General features: G+C 41.8%; 1 protein-coding gene across 2 annotated transcripts in view; it reads right to left on the minus strand.

Moving 5' to 3' along the window:
* LOC100758446 (CDC42 small effector protein 2) overlaps positions 1–21,577 on the minus strand; it is a 77,542-nt gene that overhangs the window by 13,046 nt on the left and 42,919 nt on the right. For both annotated transcript variants that reach the window (XM_027427484.2, XM_027427485.2), the window contains one exon: positions 11,406–11,684. In XM_027427484.2, coding sequence (XP_027283285.1) covers positions 11,406–11,459 — 54 coding nt within the window. In that variant the 5' untranslated portion in view covers positions 11,460–11,684. The remainder of the gene's footprint in view (positions 1–11,405; positions 11,685–21,577) is intronic.

The following is a 21,577-nucleotide window of genomic DNA, read 5'->3' on the forward strand; positions in this document are numbered from 1 at the left end:
AATTTGTTTGTGTTTTTTCGAGACAGGGTTTCTCTGTGTAGCCCTGGCTGTCCTGGAGCTCACTTTGTAGACAAGACTGGCCTCAGGCTCACAGAGATCTGCTTGCCTCTGCCTCTCAGTGCTGGGAGTAAAGACATACACTGCCACCACCTGGTCCTGTTACTGATTTAAAAGGAATGAAATAGAACATTTTTACTTGCGTATCAAAGTCACGTGAGAGCCAGAACCCAGCCACAATAACCTCAAAGGCCTGATCCTTCATTCTTGAAGGTTCATAAAATCCAAGAATTAAAAAAAAAAAAAAAAAAAAAACTGGTGTTGGAGAAGCAACTTTACTTTGGCCATTTAAGAATTCATAACCAAGAAAGGCATAGATTTTCATGTCATCACTGCACACAGAACTTGTAACTACAGATTGTCTTTTTCTAAATAAAACAATCAACCAGATGTGGTCAGATGACTTACAAACAATAAGGTCTTTTGAGCAATGTTTTACTCATAAAAGCTTCCAGTGAACATGAGCTCCTCACGTGGTCTGCAGATAGAGGACTGTGGTATGACGAGAGGCAACTGGGACAGGCACAGGAAAATAAAGCTAGCACTTAGTTGCTGAAGGGACCAGCTCCCCATTTCGTCAGCCATAACAGCCGAACACGTGCTTGCCTGACCTTGTCTTAGTCACTAGGAGGTTAGATGCCTGCCTCGTGGCAAGGAACCAATCCAGAAGTTAGCTGGTGGTGCTATGCTTTACGGCTCTGGTTGTGCTATAGGGACAAGTGAACAGCAATGATGCACAGAGCATAGCAACCACCTTGGGAGGGCCTATGGGCCATAACAACCAGTTGACCAATCAACACAGGGCAAACCCTCCAAGCCTGAAGGCACACCAATCCTGAGCCTGTGCATACCCCTAGACATTCCCCTTACGCTGTCCTATAAGATCTCTATGCAGACACTTTAAGCTGTCTTTCCTAGCCATCGGCCATGGTGGATGGATGAAAGACCCGAGCTAACATGGGGTTAACTCGTTAACAACTATAATAAAGCCTCGTGCAGTTTGCATCAAGCTTCGAACTCTGCCTGGTGATTGGGGTGACCGAGGTCCTGGGCTGAGATCCTGGAGGCCTGAGCTTCCGGAAGTCTTACAGTTGCCAACTTTTTTTTTTTTTAATTATTTGAAAACAGTTGTTTTTCTTATTCATCAAAAAGGGTTTTCTAACTTTCTTTCCATGGTGATTGTTTGTGGCAACAGACAGCACAGTCAAGGTGTGGCAGCACACACCTGTAATACCAGTGTTTGTGGGATGAAGCAGGAAGATTCCAGATTCCAGGACAGTCTAGGCTACACAGAAGCCCTGACTTGTTCCATAGCTCCCCAAAGGTAACTCTATTTCTGAATTCAAATCTACAGCATGGAATACATCTACCTTAGGGGCACTAAATTTTTCTGATGAGATATAGGAGGAAAATACAAAAACTACTATCTATATTTTTCATTATTTTTAAAGATTTAAGTCCTACTAATATTTAGTATACAGGTTTCCATTAAGTGCATTGATTTCTACAAAGGTAATTAAAAACAAAATAAACAGAAAGTGTTGACTTATATTAGTACTTAACCACACTTGAAACTGAATCTACCAATGAGAAGATGTACAACACAGCTTCGAAAGATAGATTCCATTACAGACACATGTCTTTCACAATGCCAAACTGACTGACTATGGTGGTTTGAATAAGAATGACCCCAATAGACTCATACTTTTGAATGCCTAGTCATCAGGGAGTGGCATTATTGGAGAAGGACTAGGAGGTGTGGACTTGTTGGAGAAAGTGTGTGGGGAGGCAAGGGGGCACCCACACCTTCGAGATTTCAAAAGTGCATGCTAGGCCTAGTTCCCTAGTTCCCCTCTCCTTCTCCCTCTCCCTCTCTGCCTGCAGAGCAGGATGTTGCTCTCAGCTACTGCTCTAGTGTGTACATGCTGCCATGCTCCCTGCCATGATGTCAATGAACTGAACCATCATATGAAACTGTAAGCTAGTCCCCAATTAAATGCTTTCCTTTATAAAAGGTGGCCTTTGTCATATTGTCTCTTTACAGCTGTAGGAAGCCGTTTTCCTGCATTATAATGGTGCCTAAAGACACCAAGATGTAAATTACTTCACAGGCGCTGGGTAATTTCCATTCCTTTGATCTCTGCCTATCCCGTGGCTCATTTTTGCCTGAGGAGCTGAAGCCATTCATAGGGTAACACGTCCCAGGCGGCTGGTCAGCCTTTATAAGGGATGGTTTTCTTGGTTTTAGTGTCTCCGCTCAGTCTCCACTCTGGTAAGATGCATTAAAGCTTGCCTGCAGAAGGATCCGAGTGTCCCGTGTATGATTTCTTGCTGGCGAGAAATACAGAGCGCGCGCGGGACATATGGTGCCGAAACCCGGGAACATATGAACATCTCCAGCACCGCGGAGACCCCTTGGCTACAAGGCGGATTCAGAACTGCAGGATGGTAAATTCGGAGAGGTATGTTTTTTTTTTTCTGGACTTTGGCTTGGGAATGTTGCTATTGTGGGAGGTTAATATAGAGACTTCTATGCTTTTACTAGGAGCTATTTTGACTTTTCTCACTGTTGAAACAATCTTAAAGAAGTCCAGAATTACATATCAGAAACCGAATGTGGTGAGAGATGGGGCGCGCCTAACAATAAAATATAAGAAAAAAGGACCTCCCGGGATGTCTAGTGACAAGGGAGTAAATAATTTGTTAAAAAAAAACAACAATAAATAAGAAAAAAGGACCTCCTGGAATGTCTACTGACAAGGGAGTAAAAGGAACAGCTCAGCTGGATGAGGGAGAGACAGAGAAGGAGGGAGAGAGAATGGGGAATGGCCAGTCACACCCCGGTAAATTTAGGAGAGATGAGGACTCAAAACCTAGCCTCTGCCCTACAACGAAACTGGAAGCCTTGGAGCTGAGCAGCTCAGACTCTGAGATTTTAGACTCTAACAAGGAAGCAGAGCTAGAGAAAGAAGCAGCTCGATACCACCCCGATAGATATCGGCTGCCAAAAATGCCAGCGGGTGTGCTTCCATCAGCACCCCCACTATTTGGTACCGACTCCTTCTTACCATCAGAGGAGCGGAGAAAATTACAGATGGCTTTCCCAGTCTTTGATAGGGGAAAAGGCCATGCCTGCTATTCAACACTTCTTAAAGGCCTGGAATGCCTGGGGCTTTAAAGCCTCATAAACATTAACGCTGGGGGCCATACCGAGGCCAAGCGTCTCACCTCAAAACCTAAAAGGCCAAAAGTAAATGGTAAAACAGAAAGATATCTTAACTGATCTTTAGAGAGGCCCGGATCCTATTCTCATAAGATCCAGGGGAGCGATATTGTGTTTTCTCACAGGATGAAGAGAATCCCCTGTGGATCCCAGAAAGATTCAACCTGAAGAGCCTCTTCAGACCTTCAAAAGTCGAAACTCCACCCGCTCCCCAGGAATTGAGAGCCACTATTGTTATCCAGATTAACTCCTGCCCTTGGCGGAGAGATTGTCACTGCTTAAGGGGTGGGGGTGGGATTGTTTGATGCAGCCGTTTGCGGATTGCTGTTATTTTTGGCTGGTCTGTGAGAAAAGGGGTGGGGGTGTAATTGTTTGATGCAGCCGCTTGCGGATTGCTGTTACTTTTGACTGGCATGTAAGCTCCAGGGCTCAAACCAAGAGACCGCCCAAGCGCTTATATTTTGGCTAAGCAATAGGCCGCCGGCCAGACAGCTCTTGCACACCCGGAGCCTAGGCTCATTGCACAGGGTAGAGTGTCTGGTTTGTGCAGCCCCAATGAGGGATGCTGAGCAAAGGCATCGCACAGAGTTGCCTATTATGCAGGCTTCTCTGGGAGGTACGTTGACCTGCATAAGGGTTACCTGCCCCGAGAATCCCTTTCCCAGAAAAACGGCAGAGGACAGGTCGAGAGTACTTCGGGTCAAGCTAACAGCCTGATGGTGACTCCCGTACACAGTCTTAATGTTTGATTTTGGGAAGGTACAACCTCTGCCTCTATCCCTCAACATATGGGTGACCTATTTGCTTGTAATAATATAAAGCCTTTTCATTAATTAATAAAAAAAGGGGGATATGTAGGAAGCCGTTTTCCTGCATTATAATGGTGCCTAAAGACACCAAGATGTAAATTACTTCACAGGCGCTGGGTAATTTCCATTCCTTTGATCTCTGCCTATCCCGTGGCTCATTTTTGCCTGAGGAGCTGAAGCCATTCATAGGGTAACACGTCCCAGGCGGCTGGTCAGCCTTTATAAGGGATGGTTTTCTTGGTTTTAGTGTCTCCGCTCAGTCTCCACTCTGGTAAGATGCATTAAAGCTTGCCTGCAGAAGGATCCGAGTGTCCCGTGTATGATTTCTTGCTGGCGAGAAATACAGAGCGCGCGCGGGACATACAGCAATAAAACAATGACAAAGACACTGGCTTTATGTGCATATGCTATGGACAAGAGTGGAAGGACTGAATTGGGGAATTTCAAGAAATTTCTAATTTGTGTATCATCCTGAGATTCATAACCTAAAAGTCAAATAAGCCAGTATTATACATATTGAAATTAGATAGTACAAGACTAAAATTCAATACAGGAACCTAGTATTTACTCAGTGAGACCCTATGTCAAAGGAAAAAATAGAGAACAATGGAGGAATTGAGGAGGACACTCAGAGTCAACCTCTGGCACACACTCCAGTATCCATGTGCATGAGAACACACACACACACACACACACACACACACACACACACACACACACACACACACACACACACACAGAGCTTTTCAGTTAGGAATGTTGCTCAGCTGGTCTAGTTCTTGGGTTGGATCTCCAGCACCACATAAAACCAGGTTGGTGGTACACAACTGTAACCCTAACACTTGAGGAGGTGAAACCAGGGGGATCAGAAAACCAAAGTCATGGAGAGTTGAAGGCTAGCCTGGTTTAGATGAGACCCTACCTTTAAATAAGTAAATAAGCTTTTGCAGAATTAGTCTGCAAATGAAGACACATATCTAGTTCCATGAATCTATAAACTCAATGCAAATCTAACTGAAATCTCAATGAGTCTTTTAGAAACCCTGACAGAACAACTTTGAAATTTGTCTGGAAAATTCCACTAAGACTAGCCAAAATATAAAATAAGAACACAGGACAGATCTGCCCTCCCAAAACCAGGACAGTATAAAGTAGGAAAAAGAGACCATGACATTAGCATGATGGTGAGTTCATGAAAAGCAGAATAAACAGACTCTGCATGTGACTCACACATGACACGTGACCATAGATGAGTATTTCCAAACATTTTAGTACCTGCTTCTAACAAAGACTCTTACATAGCATGCCTACAATATACTATGACAGATCCTTCCATGATAGACTACCAAATCAGGGGCTAAGTTCAATGAGGTAGACAGAGAAGGACTCAGGAGGGTACCTGCCATCAGCCTCTGGTTTCCACAAGCATGTACGCATACATGTGTGCATATTGTGTGTACACACATGCAACCAATAGTTTGTATTCAGAATATGAAAAATGTGCCTATGAATATGAAATACAGAAAAATCACACTAATCGATAAACACATCAAGATATGCTTAATTTTATGCTGCAGATGTAGCTCAGTTGGCAGAACGCTTGCCTAGGATGAAAGCCCAGATCTAAGTGTGGGAGCTGACCCGTAATCCTAGCATTTGGGAGATGGAGGCAGGAAGATCAAAGACACAAGTCAGTGCTGGGCCTGGTGGCAAAAGCTTGTACTCCCAGTACTCTGGAGGCAGACAGATCTCTATGAGTTCAAAACCAGCCTGGTCTACATATTGAGTTCCAGGACAGTCAGGGCTATATAGAGAGACCCTGTCAAACAATCAAACAAACAACAAAAAAAGCTCAAGATCATCTATGGCTATATAGTAACTTCGAGGCTAGCCCGAGAGATACATGAGACCCCATTTTGAAAATAAAGAGTAAGCAAGATAGCTCGGTAGTAAAGACACTTGCTGCCAAGCTTAAGTATCTGTGTTCAATGCCCAGGACCCACATAGTAGAGAGGGAGAACTGGCTTCCTCAGTTGTTCTCTGACCTCCACTCGTGTGTCATGTCACAAATATGCCTCCCCTAAATAAATATATAATGTAATAACATTTTTAAAAACTTAAGAAAGGACTGGGCGGTGGTGGTGCACACCTTTAATCCCAACACTCAGGAGGCAGAGGCAGGAGGATCTCTGTGAGTTCCCAGCCAGCCTGGTTTACAGAGCAAGTTACAGGGCAGCAAAGGTTACACAGAGAAACTCTGCCTCAAAAAAACAAAAACAAACAAGAAATTAAGAAAGGGCTGAGTAGCTGGATGGTGATGGCATACACCTTTGATCCCAACACTTTGGAAGCAGAGGCAGGCAGATCTCTTTTTAAGTCTGAGGCCAGCAAGATCTATAAAGTGAGTTCCAGGACAGCCAGGGCTACCGACAAACCCTGTCTTAAAAAACAAACAGGAGAGAGGGAGGGAGATCGAGAGGGCTGGGCAGTGGTGGTGCATGCCTTTAATCCCAGAAGAGGCTGACTGGTCTACATAGCTAGTTTCACGATAGCCAGGACTACACAGAGAAAACCTGTCTCAAATAAAATAAAATTAAATTAAATTAAAATAAAATAAAATAAAAAAGGAAGGAAGGAAGGAAGGAAGGAAGGAAAGAAAAGAAAGAAAGAAAGAAAGATAGAAAGAAAGAAAGAAAGAAAGAAAGAAAGAAAGAAAGAAAGAAAGAGGGGAAGGGCAAGAAATAGGGGAAAGCTTAACCTCATTAGCAATCATAAGTACAAAGAAAGAAAACTGTAAGAACAATTTCATTTTACCCATTAGACTATTAAACTAAAGTAAAAACATCATTAATGAAGATCCTGTGACAGCCAAACTAGCCAACATGCTACAGGAACTATGGGTATCATTTGTCACTGTCCCGTGAGATTGACTGTTCACATCCCAAAGCTCAGATTCCAACACACTAAAGGGCAAATACATACAGACAAGACAAGAGCCAGTAGCTCAACCAAGGGCAAAGTGTAAGACACCCTGTCCACCGACAAGACACCCATTCCATGCTGGCTATCCCTGGCACTGCTAAGCACTGCTGAAACAATAATTCTACACATTCACAAAACCAGAGAGAATTTGACTCTGTCTTTTAAATACTAATGCAATGATTCGTTTTCTTAGCTGTAACCTTGTAAATTACAACTGCAAGACAGCTAACTGTAAGAATAAGGGAGAGGAAGGGCGGGGAAGGGAAGGGCGGCAGAGAGAGACCCCAATCTGAACTGGATCAGATCAACTTAAGAAAAGCACTAAAGGTAAGACAGCAGCTGGTATCTACAAGCCAAATATTTAGGAATCTGAAGCAGAAGGGTCCGTGCAACTTCCGGGCAAGCCACAACAGCACTGCAGGGTAGCCAAGGCCACACTGATGGGTTCTCTATTATCAATTAAAGGCTTTCCACTCCCTCTGACTCTGCTCCCCATCTTGTATCTCATCTGCATCTAGCTCTCCAACAGCTCCTAGTGGGTTAAGAGTACAAATAGCAGGGCTGGATCATGAAAACCCATCTGTGCTCAGTTTTGTCAAGAGGCTTCCTAATTTCTCAAGGCCCTGTGAATGAAGACAATGTCACACTTTCTCTGTACTTCAATTTAACGCCTGTACAAGAAATACGTCCTACAGGAAACACTTGCATTGGTCATCTCTCTGTCTCTGTCTTAAAAAGAGGAAAGGTCTATTTTGGCTCAGCCTTGGAGGCTTCTGCACAGGGTTGCTTGTCCATCACAGCAGGGGCACAAAGCACAGAAGCTGCCTTCTCTAGAGGAAAGAAGAGACCTTCCAAAGGCATCCTGCAGACTACTGAGAACTCCAGTGAGGTCTGACCTCAGGGCTCCAGCACCTCCCAGAGCTGAGAACAAGCCTTTATTAGCTGCAGATCCAAACTTGCTGGGGCACACAGCACTGTGGCCACTCAGGAGGCAGGCAGTTTTCAGTCTTTGGAATTTCGACTTCAATTGCACAATTACATTTAGTCAGTCCTCTTCAATGCTCTTCCAAAAGACAGGGACATCAACCATCTTAATTGACAAGGATAATTTTTTAAAGTAAATTAGTGTTTTGAAACAATTATAATTATGGTTTTGTGTGAGATTAAATGAATCACGAACAGGCACTTCTGTTTTCAGTGAAGTCTAAGTGCCTCAGCAGCCACTCTGCTGCTTCACATGGCTCCCTGAAATCACAAATGCTCCCAGCTCATGCCTTCCAGCTGCTCCATGAGACTGCCACTGCTTCTCTCCAGCTGCACCAAAGACAGAATACTCAAGGTCCAGAGTCCATCACAACAACACCATTTCTCCAACCACTGTCCTTGAAGATCCAACTCTCTTGCTTTGATGCCCAGTGGCAGGTCCAGCAGTCATCTGCAGCCTCTTCCCACTTTGTATCATGGGTTAAAACTGAACATCAGAGCAAAACGTAACAGGAAAAAAAGGCAATACACTGCACACTCAACTCCAGACAGCTCACAAAGTGTGAAAGTCTTCCCACTAGCATCTTGGTTATAACATGCAACCAGTTTTTATTTCGAAAGGTTTTTATAGCCTGGAAAAGCTAAAGGTTCTGGCCATCTCTCTGGCCTCATCCCCACCAGTGGTCTCACTGCTCCCAGCACACTGTCTTCATGGATGCCTTCCCACTCTGCACTTCTTTGCTTACTCTAGGCTCTTTGACTAAAGTCCGCCTCATCAGTATGGGTGCAACTTACTCCCCTTGGCCTTGCTTCTCACCTTCTTAGAGGCCTTCTCTGGATTTATTTAAATACATATCCCTGTTTCTCCTACATCCCTTTCTTCTTTACCTGCTTTCCTTTCCCACAAAGCAGTTCTCACCACATGACATCATAAATACTTATCTACAGAGTAAATATTTCTCCCACCAGAGTAAGCCCTTGAGAGCAGAAATGTCTGTTCACTGTTGTTCCATCAGTACTTGGCTCGTTCAGAAATTCCAAGGTGCTGTTAGGGCACTAACACATCGAAACTGAACAAGTCATTATCATTGCTTTGTGGGGAGATATGAAAGAGAAGGCAGGCAGTGTAAACACATGGGAGTTCCCTGAATCAATCTGACACCTGAGAAGTCGTCAGTATTCTACCGAACAATAACAGAAAGACTCACTTCCCTTGAAAGCTGCTCATAGAACTTTTAAAATTGAGTTACAAGGTGGAAGTGCTCAATTAAAAAACCTACAGCCTTAGCGCTACCTAACAGCAGCAGTGACATTGGTACCACAGCTGGAAACATTGCGGCTCTTTATTATGCTACGTACTGTACTGTGTTAACATGAAGGACTGCGGAAAACCGCTTCCTGTTTTCTGTCGTGTGTGATGTTCTTCCCTCTGCACTCATGGAATGTGCGAAAGCAGAGTAATAAAGGAGTGGGAGAGCTGGCATGTGGCACTGCATCCTAGCAAATACTTGAGAAAGCTCTAAGAGGTGACCAAGCAACCTTCAGAGAAGGCTGTCTTGACACTGGCTTCATCAACAGTAAACATACAGTTCTGTGAAATTTAGGACGTAAGATTATGACTGTGCTCGTTAAGTGTGTGCTTGAAGCCAATAGCAAAGTATTCTTTGACTATGGTGACCAAACAGCCTGTTGTATATGTTTCTTCAGAAAGTGAAGGAGGTTAAGGATTTCTGTGGAATAGTTCACACAGATATATAATTGGCATGCCAAATGTTACACACAGTCCATCTCTTATAACTCCCAAGGCCTAGGCTCAAACAATATGCTCACTTTTTTATACACACTCTTAAAACATGGCAACATGGGGCTGAGGAGATAGCTCATTGGTTAAAGTGCTTGCTATGTAAGTGTGATTTGATGAAAAAATATATTTTAAAATTTAATCATCCTTGTACACTGTTATAAAGTTGAATAAAAAACAAAATTTATTTGTTCAGCCAACCAGCTGGCATGTACAAACACATTCCCCAAGGCAATACTAGGTCCTGAAGACACGAAGGAACATAGTCTGGCCTCTACAGCATTCAGAAAGGGTACTGAGAGTCATGATGCAAAAACCTATAGCCCAGTCTCCTGAGAATCACAGGCTCTGAGCCACCCTAGACAGTAAGACTCTGTCTCAAAACCAAAACCAAAACCCTGCACCACTGAGCTGTATCCCCAGCCTTTCAGAGATGAATTGATGTAGGCCTCTGCATAAAGGTTAAGAGGCACAAAAATAGGGCTTGTGTCTTATGGTTCCTATTGCTGTAACAAAACAACATGACCATAAGCAACTTTGGGAGAAAAGGGTTATTATTTGCTTGCGCTTACACTTCCACATCTCAGTCCACCACTGAAGGCACGAAGGGCTAAGAACTTAAGCAGGCAGGAGCTGATGCAGAGACCATGGAGGAGTGCTGCTTACTGCCTTGCTACCCATGGCTGGCTCAGTCTGCTTTCTGATAGCCCCCAGGACCACCAGCTCAGGCGTGGCACCAACCACAGTGGAATGGGCACTCCTCCACAATTAAGACACTACCACACAGGCTTGCCTACAGTCCGATCTCAATTTCTCAGTTGAGGTTCCCTCCTCTCAAATGACTCCAGCTTGTATCAAGTTGACATAAGCCAGGCAGCACAGATTGTGTGAAGAAGTCACCCTGTGGCACCTAACACCTGTGTGACTGTGAACAAAACAACTGACCCTGCCACAGCTGGAAACTAGAGCAGGGAGGAAATTAGTAGGCGAGTGGAAAAGAACTTTCAGGGCCCTGGCTGTCACACCATCCTAGCACCAATCTAATAGCTGATATGGCACTTAACACAGGCCTCCTCCCCTGTTCCTGCATCTGTCACTGCTGTGAAATGCCACCCTCTCAAAGATAAGCAATGGGCCCTACAGCAGCTCCATGCAGCTCTAACTGCTCTAAAATTCACCTCAACCCCCAAATGCTGCAATTAAAGGCATACATCATATCAGACTCCCAGCACAGTTCTTGACACCTACTATTTCCTCAAGATATACAACCTTTTATTTTACTTTTCTTTCTTTCTTTCTTTTTCTTTTTTTTTGGAGGGGTGGGGGTGGGGGGTAAGATCTTACTATAAAGCACTGACCAGCCCTAAACTTGCTTTGTAGATCAGGCTGGCCTCAAACTCATAGTGCTCCTCCAGTTACTGCCTACCAGAGTGCTGGGTTACAGGTGTGTGCCCCCAAGCCCAGGAGTCCGCTATTCTCTGTGACAGTCCTAGAACTGTAGTTTTCAGTATGACACAGCAGCCCCCATCCAAATCAAAGAGATACTTACAGGCTGAGGCTGCTCTGCAATACAGCAGTTGAAACACAACCAGAATTCACTCATGCTTTCACTCCAAGGCCTGAACTAGCACCACCAAGGCTCCAAGGCTCCAGGCAGGAAGCTCCACAGCGTGAGGAATGGCCGTCAAAATAATTTTATTTCACTGGGTCTCCGTCCTTGGAGTCTCAGGTCAATTAAAAGGAAAGTATGATTGCTTCTTTTCTCTATTTCCAGTTCCAAGTCAGTGGGGAGGAAAAGAACCACTTTGATCCAGGGCCTGGAGCAGGTCTAGGAAGAGGAGAAAATTCAAGTGAGTCAACCACACTATCCTTGCAATCATTTATCTTTTAAATCTGTAATCAAATAAGAGTGACTATTACCCAAAAAGCAAATATTGAAAGTCAACAATTTCACAAACCCATTGATTTAACAAATTATTATTCTGAGTTATCACTTGACAATGATGAGCAATGCTGTAATAGTGAACATGGAATACAGTCTGTAACTATAAATTATGAATTAGTTTAATAAGCATTTTATTTAAAAGTCACCAGTTAAAACATAATAGTTGCCATTATTAAGACTGACATCATTTTCATGTTTTAATCGAGTCCTTTGTTCTCAGACAACCCACAGTAACTACGATTAATGAACTGTAGGAAAAGCAGGTACAGAAATCTTCAAGTGACCATCCATCATCCACAGCCTAGAACCATACACAGAAGCTGAATACATTCTGTTGGCTTTCCTTCTGTGGATTCAGCTGTTAGGAGCCCTCCTCCACCCAAATAACTAGGCATTGAGTGGAAACACTGACCATCTCACAAACAATCCCTGTCAGGCATGGACTTATTGCTGACTTCCAGCTGCTGATCTGCTGACTTGCTGACAGTCAAAAAGCAAAGGAGGGGGAGCCAGGAAGGTTCCAGTCATTCTTCAGACCAGTGTCACCTATACATAAGTTTGCTGTGGTGAGGCCAGAAGTTATATTAAATGGGCTCATACTCTTGGCCACCTACCTCACACATTAACTGAAGATGCCTGATAATGGATACACAAGATGCAAACCAAGGAAGTCTTAACAGTCAGCCAACCACAACTGAGACAGTGGTGAGTGAGACTTTAAGAGAAGCAGTAGCATGGATGGTAAAGATGGCTCACAGAGGCCTCAGAACAACTATAATTATGTGACAGGTACGCAAGTTTACTAAAGACAATCTGGCTATCATCAGAACAAAACAGAGGAGGAACTATTAAATGTGGCATCCCAGGGCCTCCTTCAAGATGGAACTGGCACTGAGAAAGGATGATCAGACCACAGAAGGCAGAGGCAACCAGTGGAACCAATAAGTGAAGGCAGAGTTTGCAAGAAAAAGACAGCTTAAAAACACAATGTGGAGCCAGGCAGTGGTGGCGCCTGCCTTTAATCCCAGCACTCAAAATGCAGAGACAGGAGGATATCTGTGAGTTCAAGGCTAGCCCAGTCTACAAAGAGAGTTCCAGGACAGCCAAAGTTATTACACAGAGAAACCCTATCTCAAAAAAAAAAAAAAAGAAAGAAAGAAAAGAAAAAAGAAACAGAATCCTCATAAACTGATAAACATTGCCATCTGTAAATCATTATCTCACCAGCCCACAGAACCATGGAGACTAATTAAATTAAAATTCTGCCCTTCTAAAATTGTATTATGTAAATATAACACAAAATTCTCCTTTATTCCTGACAATGTGACTACTTTAAAAAGTATTATTTTATATATCACAGGTTAAGTATCCTTTACCCTAACCAGAAACATTTTTTTAAATTTCTCCCTTTGATTTCTTCAAAGCAGGAAGACTCTACTCCTGCTGAGACAGGCACTGTAGCCACTTTTGTGGTAAGTGTGTTCAAGACACAGACCTGATTAGCTGCAGAGCATACAATCCTGAACCTCACTTCGAAGTCCAGAGGTAAGTCTAACATGGGCTGCAAGAACAGCCCATGAAGTAAGCAAACATTCAAGGGAAACTGAAGAAAAGAAATTGACAGTTCTGCTATAATTAAAATACAGAGTTGAAACAAACATTCCTTATTTCACCCAAGTCTACAGATAAGAAGTAAAGATGTTTGTCCTCAGAACTGAGAAATACTGAGAGTTAACTAGATCAAAGGAACTCTTTGACTTATTTCCTCTGCCAATCTTGTTATAAGGAATATACCAGGAAATGAGTTAAATTCACAATATCCAATGGGTACTTTTTTAAAAATTATAAACTGAATAAGCAAAAAAAGGCCACACTTAAGGCTGACAAGATAGCAGAGAAGGAATTGGCTACCAAACCCAAGGACTTGACTTGGATCAAAACACATAGAAGAAGAGACTTCATTCCTGAAAATTATCCTCTGACCACCATACACAAGAACCAAATTATCAAAGTGTGTGCGCACATACACACTCTCTAAATGTAAAAAAAGTTTAAGTTACATATGTGTGCATTTGAGTGTCTCCCCCCCACACAGGATGCTATGATACATGTAGCAGTCTGTAAAGTCAAAAATACATCTATATCCTTAAACACTGATTATTTCTTTAAGGTAACAACTTTGAGATTCTCTTCTAGCTTTCTGGAATGGACATGAGCACAGTGTCACTGCTAGTCAACTTACAGCTGTACCAGGGCACACCAAAACTACCACCCTTAACTGTACCTTAGTACCCAGCAATTCAGCATAGCTCCAAACAGGTTTAACTACCCTTGGAACCAAGGCCTTAGCCAGTAAGAAACAGATTCACCATGAAACAGAATCTCCAGTAGCCAGTGCATGAAGATAGCTTACCTTTGTGGAAACACCCCCACTGCTCACCATGGTGCAGCCACACAGGAACAAAGCTACTCTAGCATTTTCCCATCTGTTATTTGGTTTAGTCCACACGTCACATTTTCTGATTTATATTTAAACAGCTAGAACCTACCTTCAAATATTAAATTCACATTTCAAGCAATTGTGTTTTGCCTTTATTCACTCCTTTTCACTAGCTACTCTGTTTGTTAACATGCAGCTTCTTTAACATCCATAATAACTGCCTACCAACCCACATTTCTCCAAATTCAAATTTTCTTCACATTTCTATAAAGCTTCTTTTCATTCCCATATACTACTTTAAGAATTTACAATACTGAGGGCTGGAGAGATGGCTCAGTAGTTAAGAGCACTGGCTGCTCTTCCAGAGGTCCTGAGTTCAATTCCCAGCAACCACATGATGGCTCACAACCATCCGTTATGAGATCTGGTGCCCTCTTCTGGTGTGCAGATATACATGTAAGCAGAATGTTGTATACATAATAAATAAATAAAATCTTAAAAAAAAAATTACAATACTGGGTGGGAATGATAGCACACACCTTTAATCCCAGCAATCAGGAGGCGGCTGAGGCAGGTGCATTTCTGTGAGTTCCAAGCCATGGGAGATGAGGAGGAAGGGGAAAAGGGAGGGGGAAGAAGGAAAAAAACTCACAATGCTTTTGCTCAAGAACAACTAATTAAAACACAATAATTTGTGTACTAAGTATTTGTACAACACAAAAACCCTGCTGAAATATATTTTTAAACCAAGTGATGTTTGCAATCCCAAAGGTTATTATTTTTAAGTAAACAATGGACCTTAAGATGTTTCCTAAGATGGATGCCTTGGGAAATGTCCATCTTACTTTCCTCATCAAACTGCATTTTCAGATTTCAGGTGTATAAACCTCAAGTATTTATATACAAATATCCTCAAAGAATATTGAATCTGTTGCAAAAAATTCAACATTGCTACTATATTAATAGTCACTTTCATTTGAGCTTAAAGTTGCTTAAAATATATACATTTTCAAAATCCTACACTTTTAAAGCCAAGTATTGTCATACTGAAGGGAAGAGGATCAGGAGTTCAAGGTCACCTTCATCTATAAAGCAGATTTGAGGCCAGCCTGAGCTACCTGAGTCCCCTCAACAAAATACAAACCAAAACAAACCCCTTACACTTTAAAAACAAACAAACAAACAAACTATGCCCAGGGAGAAGCATTCTAACAGCGACACAACTCAGCACATTCCACACTGAGGCAACATCAGACTGGTCTACTGCGTAAGAGGCTTCTCCTAAAATCTCATTGTAGAGAAGGAGTAACTTGTACACAGTTTGGGAACTGGGTACACTCAGTTAAGTTCAGCATTTAAACTTTGAAATAAAGTTATGTGGCATGTGCTGTGTTTAAAGCCAAGTTTAGATACTGTTGGTGCAAAGTGACACTCACCTAGCTATCCAAAGACTTTCAGAAGTATTCCAGTAATTTTAGAAATGCCAGTATGGAGAAGTGACAGGCCCTAGTACCCATTGGTTTTCTGTTATAAAACAGATAATGTGTTTCAGTTTCCAAATCTAAAATGAGAGCTAAATGAGATGCTGTATATATAGGCACTGCATACTGCACGCTCTTAGTTGTTATCAAAATTGTAAATGGCAAATACAAGAATAAAGCAAGAATAACAAATTTTTTTTTTTGAAGATGGGATGGCACTATGTTGCCCAAATTAGTTCTGACTTCCTAGCCTCAAGTATTCTCCAGCCTCAGCCTCCTAGATAGCTCAGCCTACAAGCTGTCTTACTGTAAATTAAGAAACAGCTTAGAAGTCTATCAAGAAGAAAAACAATTTTTAAAAAAGATTTGTTTCAGTTTTGTTTATGTGTCTGTGTTGGGGCATGTGCACACCCATGCAAATATCTGTGGAAGCCAGAAGAGGGTGTCAGACACCCTAGCTCTGGTGTTATAGGGTGGGAGGTGGAAGTTTATAAGCCACCTGATGGGAGCACTGGGAACAGAACTCAGGTCTTCTGCAAGAACTATATGCACCCTTAGCTACTGAGCCATCTCTGGTAGCCCCAAAGGTTAAAATGAATAAAAATGGCATAGTCATAAAAAAGAACAATGAATCACAGCTTTATAGATGGGATGATTCTTGGAAAGCATTATATAAAACAGCACACAGAGAACCATTGCCACGAATTTCAAAAACAGTTTAAACACTTTTTGTCTAGAGAAACAAAAATAGGTCAAAGTAAAATTCTTAGCAGCCAGGAGGGCACCCCAGGGCAGGATTCCAAATGGGAAAAGCCTCATACAAACTCCTGGAATGCTGACAATGTTCTACACTCCCTTCCCCAGCTGGGTTGGAATGAAAGCCAGGCAAGCACTTCACCATCAGCTATAACCCCAACCCTGCTCCAGCTTTTAAACCTGGGTGGTAGCTACAAAAATATTTGTTAAACAGCATACTTATGCACCACATAAGGATCTATATATTTAGAAATTTATCTTTTAATTTAAAAAAAATTGTTATGTGTATAGGTATTTTTCCTGCATGTGTGCATATACGCCATGTGCATACCTGGTGCCAACAGAGTCCAGAAAAGGGGACCAGAATCCTTGGAAGTATTTAAAAATGGTTGCAAGCTACCATGTGGGTGCTGGGAGCTGAACCTGGGTCCTCTAGAAAAAGCAGTAAATACTCTTAACCACTGAAGCATCTCTTTCTCTCTTCTTCCTATGTCTGAGATGTGCCTGGTGCCCACAGAGGCCAGAAGAAAGCACCAGATTCCTTGGGGCTGAAGTTACAGGTGGTTGTAAACTACTAGACATGGCTGCTGGACCAAACTCAAGTCCTCTTTAAGAACACCAAGCATTCTTAACCACTGAGCCACCTATCTAGTCCTACATATTTTCAAATGACCAAAAGTTTAAATCAGATATAAGTAACAACAGTGAATGCTAATAATTAGCAGTTGGTCATAATGAAACGATAAGGATCAGGAATGAAAATGCAGAGAATCAAGTAAAAATAAATACCTTTACTAGTGACATTGAAGGATTGGGTAAAATTAAAGAAGGGTATCTAAATTCTACCAAATGCCAAAGTTGTTTCCTACATAATCACAACATTGTTAATCAATAACAGGTATGATTTATCAATACAGTTATTCACAACAACACGAACACTAACTGTCCCATACTAGGTTTGTTTTCAGATTTTTTTTTTCATTATATATGTGGGTGAGTGGGGATGCATACTGTATAGACGTTCATGTAGAGGTCCTCAGATGCTATCTACTTTTGTGTTACAGGGTCTTAAACTGGCCTGGAATTTCCCCAGGCTAGGCTGGCTGGACAACAAACTCCAGTACTAGGGTGCCACCATGCTCATACATATTTAAGGTTTACTTATTTTATCTTTAAGCATTTTACTTGAATTATGATGGGCACTACATGCCTGCTTGGTACCCACAGAGTCCAGAAAAGGGGATTGGATCCTCTAGGGTTGGAGTTACAGATGGTTGTGAGCCTCGATGTGGATGCTGAGAACTGAACTGGGATCCTCTAGGAGAACGGCAAATGCTCTTAACTCCTCTCTCCAGACCGTATTTTTAATGTGGGTTCTGGAGATCAAACTTGGGTCCTCATGCTTGCACAAGGAGCCATCTTCCCAGCTCCTTACTTTCAGTCTTGAGAAAGGGTCTTACATGACCCAAGTACCACTAACATCACTAAGTATGGCTTGGAGCTTCTGATTCATTTCCTACATGCCAAGATTTCAGGAACGGCAGCCATGCACAGCTTGAAATGGTTCTTTGAAACTGAATTGTGACGTCTCTTGGGGGAGTTTCAAATTGTACTTATTAACTGATCTACTTCTGTGTGGCTAGCCAAAGCCCAAAGAAACCACTGTTACTTGAACTAGTCTCAAAAGGCAGACAAGGAAGGAGTGCATGCAATTATGGAAATGGTATTTTTCTTGTGTTTGAAATGACTAGTTAGACAGTAGTCTTTCCCACTGATTCATGTAAATGAATCACACAGACTATGCTTGATATTTAATGGAGCTGGAGAGATGACTCAGTGATTAAAAATGGTTTGTAGAGTTCAGTTCTCAGTGCTCACAACTGCCTGTACCTCCAGTTCCAGGGAATCCAACATTCTCTTCCTGCCTCTGTGGGGACCAAGTGCACACATGCATGCACACACACACAAACAAAAAATACATGTGAAATTAAAAATAAATAAATAAATCTAGGGGAGGAAGGGAGGGAGAAGGAAACTGGGATTGTCATGTAAATCAATCTTGTTTCTAATTCAAATAAAAAAATGATAAAAAAAATTTAAATCCTAAGTACATACTTTCCGTTTCTTTGGGGAAACATATAGGAAAGGAAATCCTACATCATATTTTAAGCATAGTATATGTTTTATTTTGGGGGGAGGGTTAGAATTTCAAGACAAGGTTTCTCTGTGGTTTGGAGGCTGTCCTGGAACTAGCTCTTGTAGACCAGGCTGGTCTCCAACTCACAGAGATCCACCTGCCTCTGCCTCCCAAGTGCTGGGACTAAAGGCGTGCACCACCACTGCCCAGCCAGGTTTTACTTTCTAAGAAACTGTCCATCACTTTTGCAAACTGGTTTTAGCACTTTACCTTCCCACCAGTCATGTGTGAGAATCCACTGCTCCACATCCTGCCCACCACTCTCTATGGCCAGCATTCATCTTAGTCATTATGGTGTAAAATAGTGTCCCTCTGGTTTTAATTTGCACTTTCCTGGTAACTAATTAATACTAATGACATATCTTTTTATAAAAGATTTTATTGGGCTGGAGAGATGGCTCAGAGGTTAAGAGCACTAGCTGCTCTTCCAGAGGGCCTGAGTTCAATCCCCAGAAACCACATGGTGGCTCACAACCATCCATTATGAGATCTGGTGCCCTCTTATGACGTGCAGGCACACATGCAGGCAGAACACTGTATACATAATAAATAAATCTTTAAAAAATAATTTTAAAAAATATTTTATTATCTTTGTTTATGTGTATGTGTCCATATAGGTGAATGCCAGGTTATGTGCAGGTATCTGCAGATCCCTTGGATATAGAGTTACATATGAGAACCAAATTTGAGCCATCTCTCCAGAATCCCAATGACTTTTTCGTTGTTGTTGTTTCGTTTTTTTGTTTTTCAAGACAGGATATTGCTTTGGAGCCTGTCCTGGAACTCGCTCTGTAGACCAGTCTGGCCTCAAACTCACAGAGATCCGCCTGCCTCTGCCTCCCAAGTGCTGGGACTAAAGGCATGCACCACAGCCACCTGTCTACCAATGGCCATTTTTAAATTTTAGTTTTGTTTTATTACTGTAATCTCAATTCTGTTTTAATTAAACCTAGTTCTTTACATACTCAAGAACAAGTCCCCTGTCCACTACATATATGATTTTTTTTTCTGGTCTTTGTCTTTTGTGCCCATGTCTTTTGAAGAGTTTAGTTTGCATGAACTCTGATACACCAACTCTTTTATGATTTGGGTTCTGCCTCAGGAATTTCAGCATACTCTTCAAAGTCACAAAGACTATTTATTCTAGAACTTTTAGGTTTAATTTTGTATCTATAATCCAATGTGTAGTCTGTTTGTCCATCCTGCACCTCCGGCCCCACTAAAGTTAATACATGCAGTTGGGAATGAAAGGGCCCTGATTTTACTCTTAGTTTTCAAATTTCATTCAATTTTTAGGCTCCTTCTATTTTCACATATACTTTAGAATCAGTCTGTCTCTGCAAAGCTTTTAACTGTTTTGTGAATTAATCATGACTGGCTGCTTGTTTTTCCTGTGTAAACCCAGTGTTCCCTAAAGAGTAGTTTGCATTTACTATTGTTTAGATAACCACAAGGTAAAATGCCCAAATTCAAGAATAAATGTTAATTTAATTCCTTGGCTTAGAATTATTATACCACATGGACAGGATACATCCACTCATAGTGAACACTGGTATACAGAGGAAAGGTTAGGAAGGTAGTACGGAATGCTGGTTTAGAATTACAACAGCTGGCTATGGGTACATGCCTGTAATGGAGGCCAGCCTGGGCTACACATGAAGATGTTGTCACAAACAACTGACTTAAAAATGCAGAATACTTGACCTTTGTACATCCTGTTTTGCTGTTCTAGAAATGGATTCACATTAGTGTCTACCTCCTCGACGAGGATCCAATGAGTAAATATAAACTGCCTAGAAATGTTCTCTGGAAGTTTACAGTGCATCTGCTATCTCTCCTATGTAACTGGTTTTCATTACTGTTGCTATGTCACTATAGTTGCCCTAGTTATCATTTTTTTCTTTCTCTTCACAGAGACAGGCCTCATATGTGCTAATCTGGGCAGCATGTAGAAAAGATTTTTCTAGTCAGGCTCCCTCTTAGATGGAGCAATACATAAAGAAGTGTCTATTTATATTTATATTTTAGAGAGAAAATGGAGCCCAATTGCTATCAAGGAACAGAAAAAAAAACATATAAACCAATTAAATTAATTCTTCCCTTTTATAGCAATGTCCTAATATTCTCCAAAATAGTTTGAATGTATACATAATTTATACGTCCATAATATATACTGCTTACAACAGAGAACTTTCAGTAGATAGTTGAACTAGTAATTCTAATTTGGTTACTTTATCAATTAGTAAGTGTCAATAAAACATAACTTACTAAATTCATTTGTCAGGCTTTCTCCTCTTAAAACAAAAGGCTCTGAGTGTCGGAGGTGTAAAGGTTTAGAAGGGAATGACATTCAATATCTAGCTACTTCTGAAATATCTAGCAAGCAGGAGAGGACATAACACAGCAGGCTCAGCAAATGAACTGTATGTGTAATCCATGCTTCTTGGCCAGGCAAAGAAGTCCCTATCAGTCCCTTGGGATAGGAAAGCCAGCTCAACCCAAACTGCAGTGGCTTATCTGGGTGTAAACAGGCAAGGTAGAGGACAGCTTTAATCCTGTTTCAGATTACTCCCCAGAGACAAAAGATCACCTGGCTCTACACTTCATTCCAGTGTGCTTGGTGCCAAGTGCCTGACTTGTTAACTTGGTATTTTCCTCCAATAAATAAGGCATTTTCAGTTGTCAAATGATTTTTTTTTTTAAGATGGGAAACCTTTTTTTGTTTGGTTGGTTTTTGTTTTGTTTTTGATCAAGGGTTTCTTCATGTAATAGCCTTGGCTGTCCTGAAACTCACTCTGTAGATCAAGCTGGTTTTTTTTTTTTTTTTTTTTTTTTTTTGGTTTTTCGAGACAGGGTTTCTCTGTGGCTTTGGAGGCTGTCCTGGAACTAGCTCTTGTAGACC

The sequence above is a fragment of the Cricetulus griseus genome, chromosome 7 (genome assembly GCF_003668045.3).
Source record: "Cricetulus griseus strain 17A/GY chromosome 7, alternate assembly CriGri-PICRH-1.0, whole genome shotgun sequence".
Classification (NCBI taxonomy): Eukaryota; Metazoa; Chordata; class Mammalia; order Rodentia; family Cricetidae; genus Cricetulus; species Cricetulus griseus.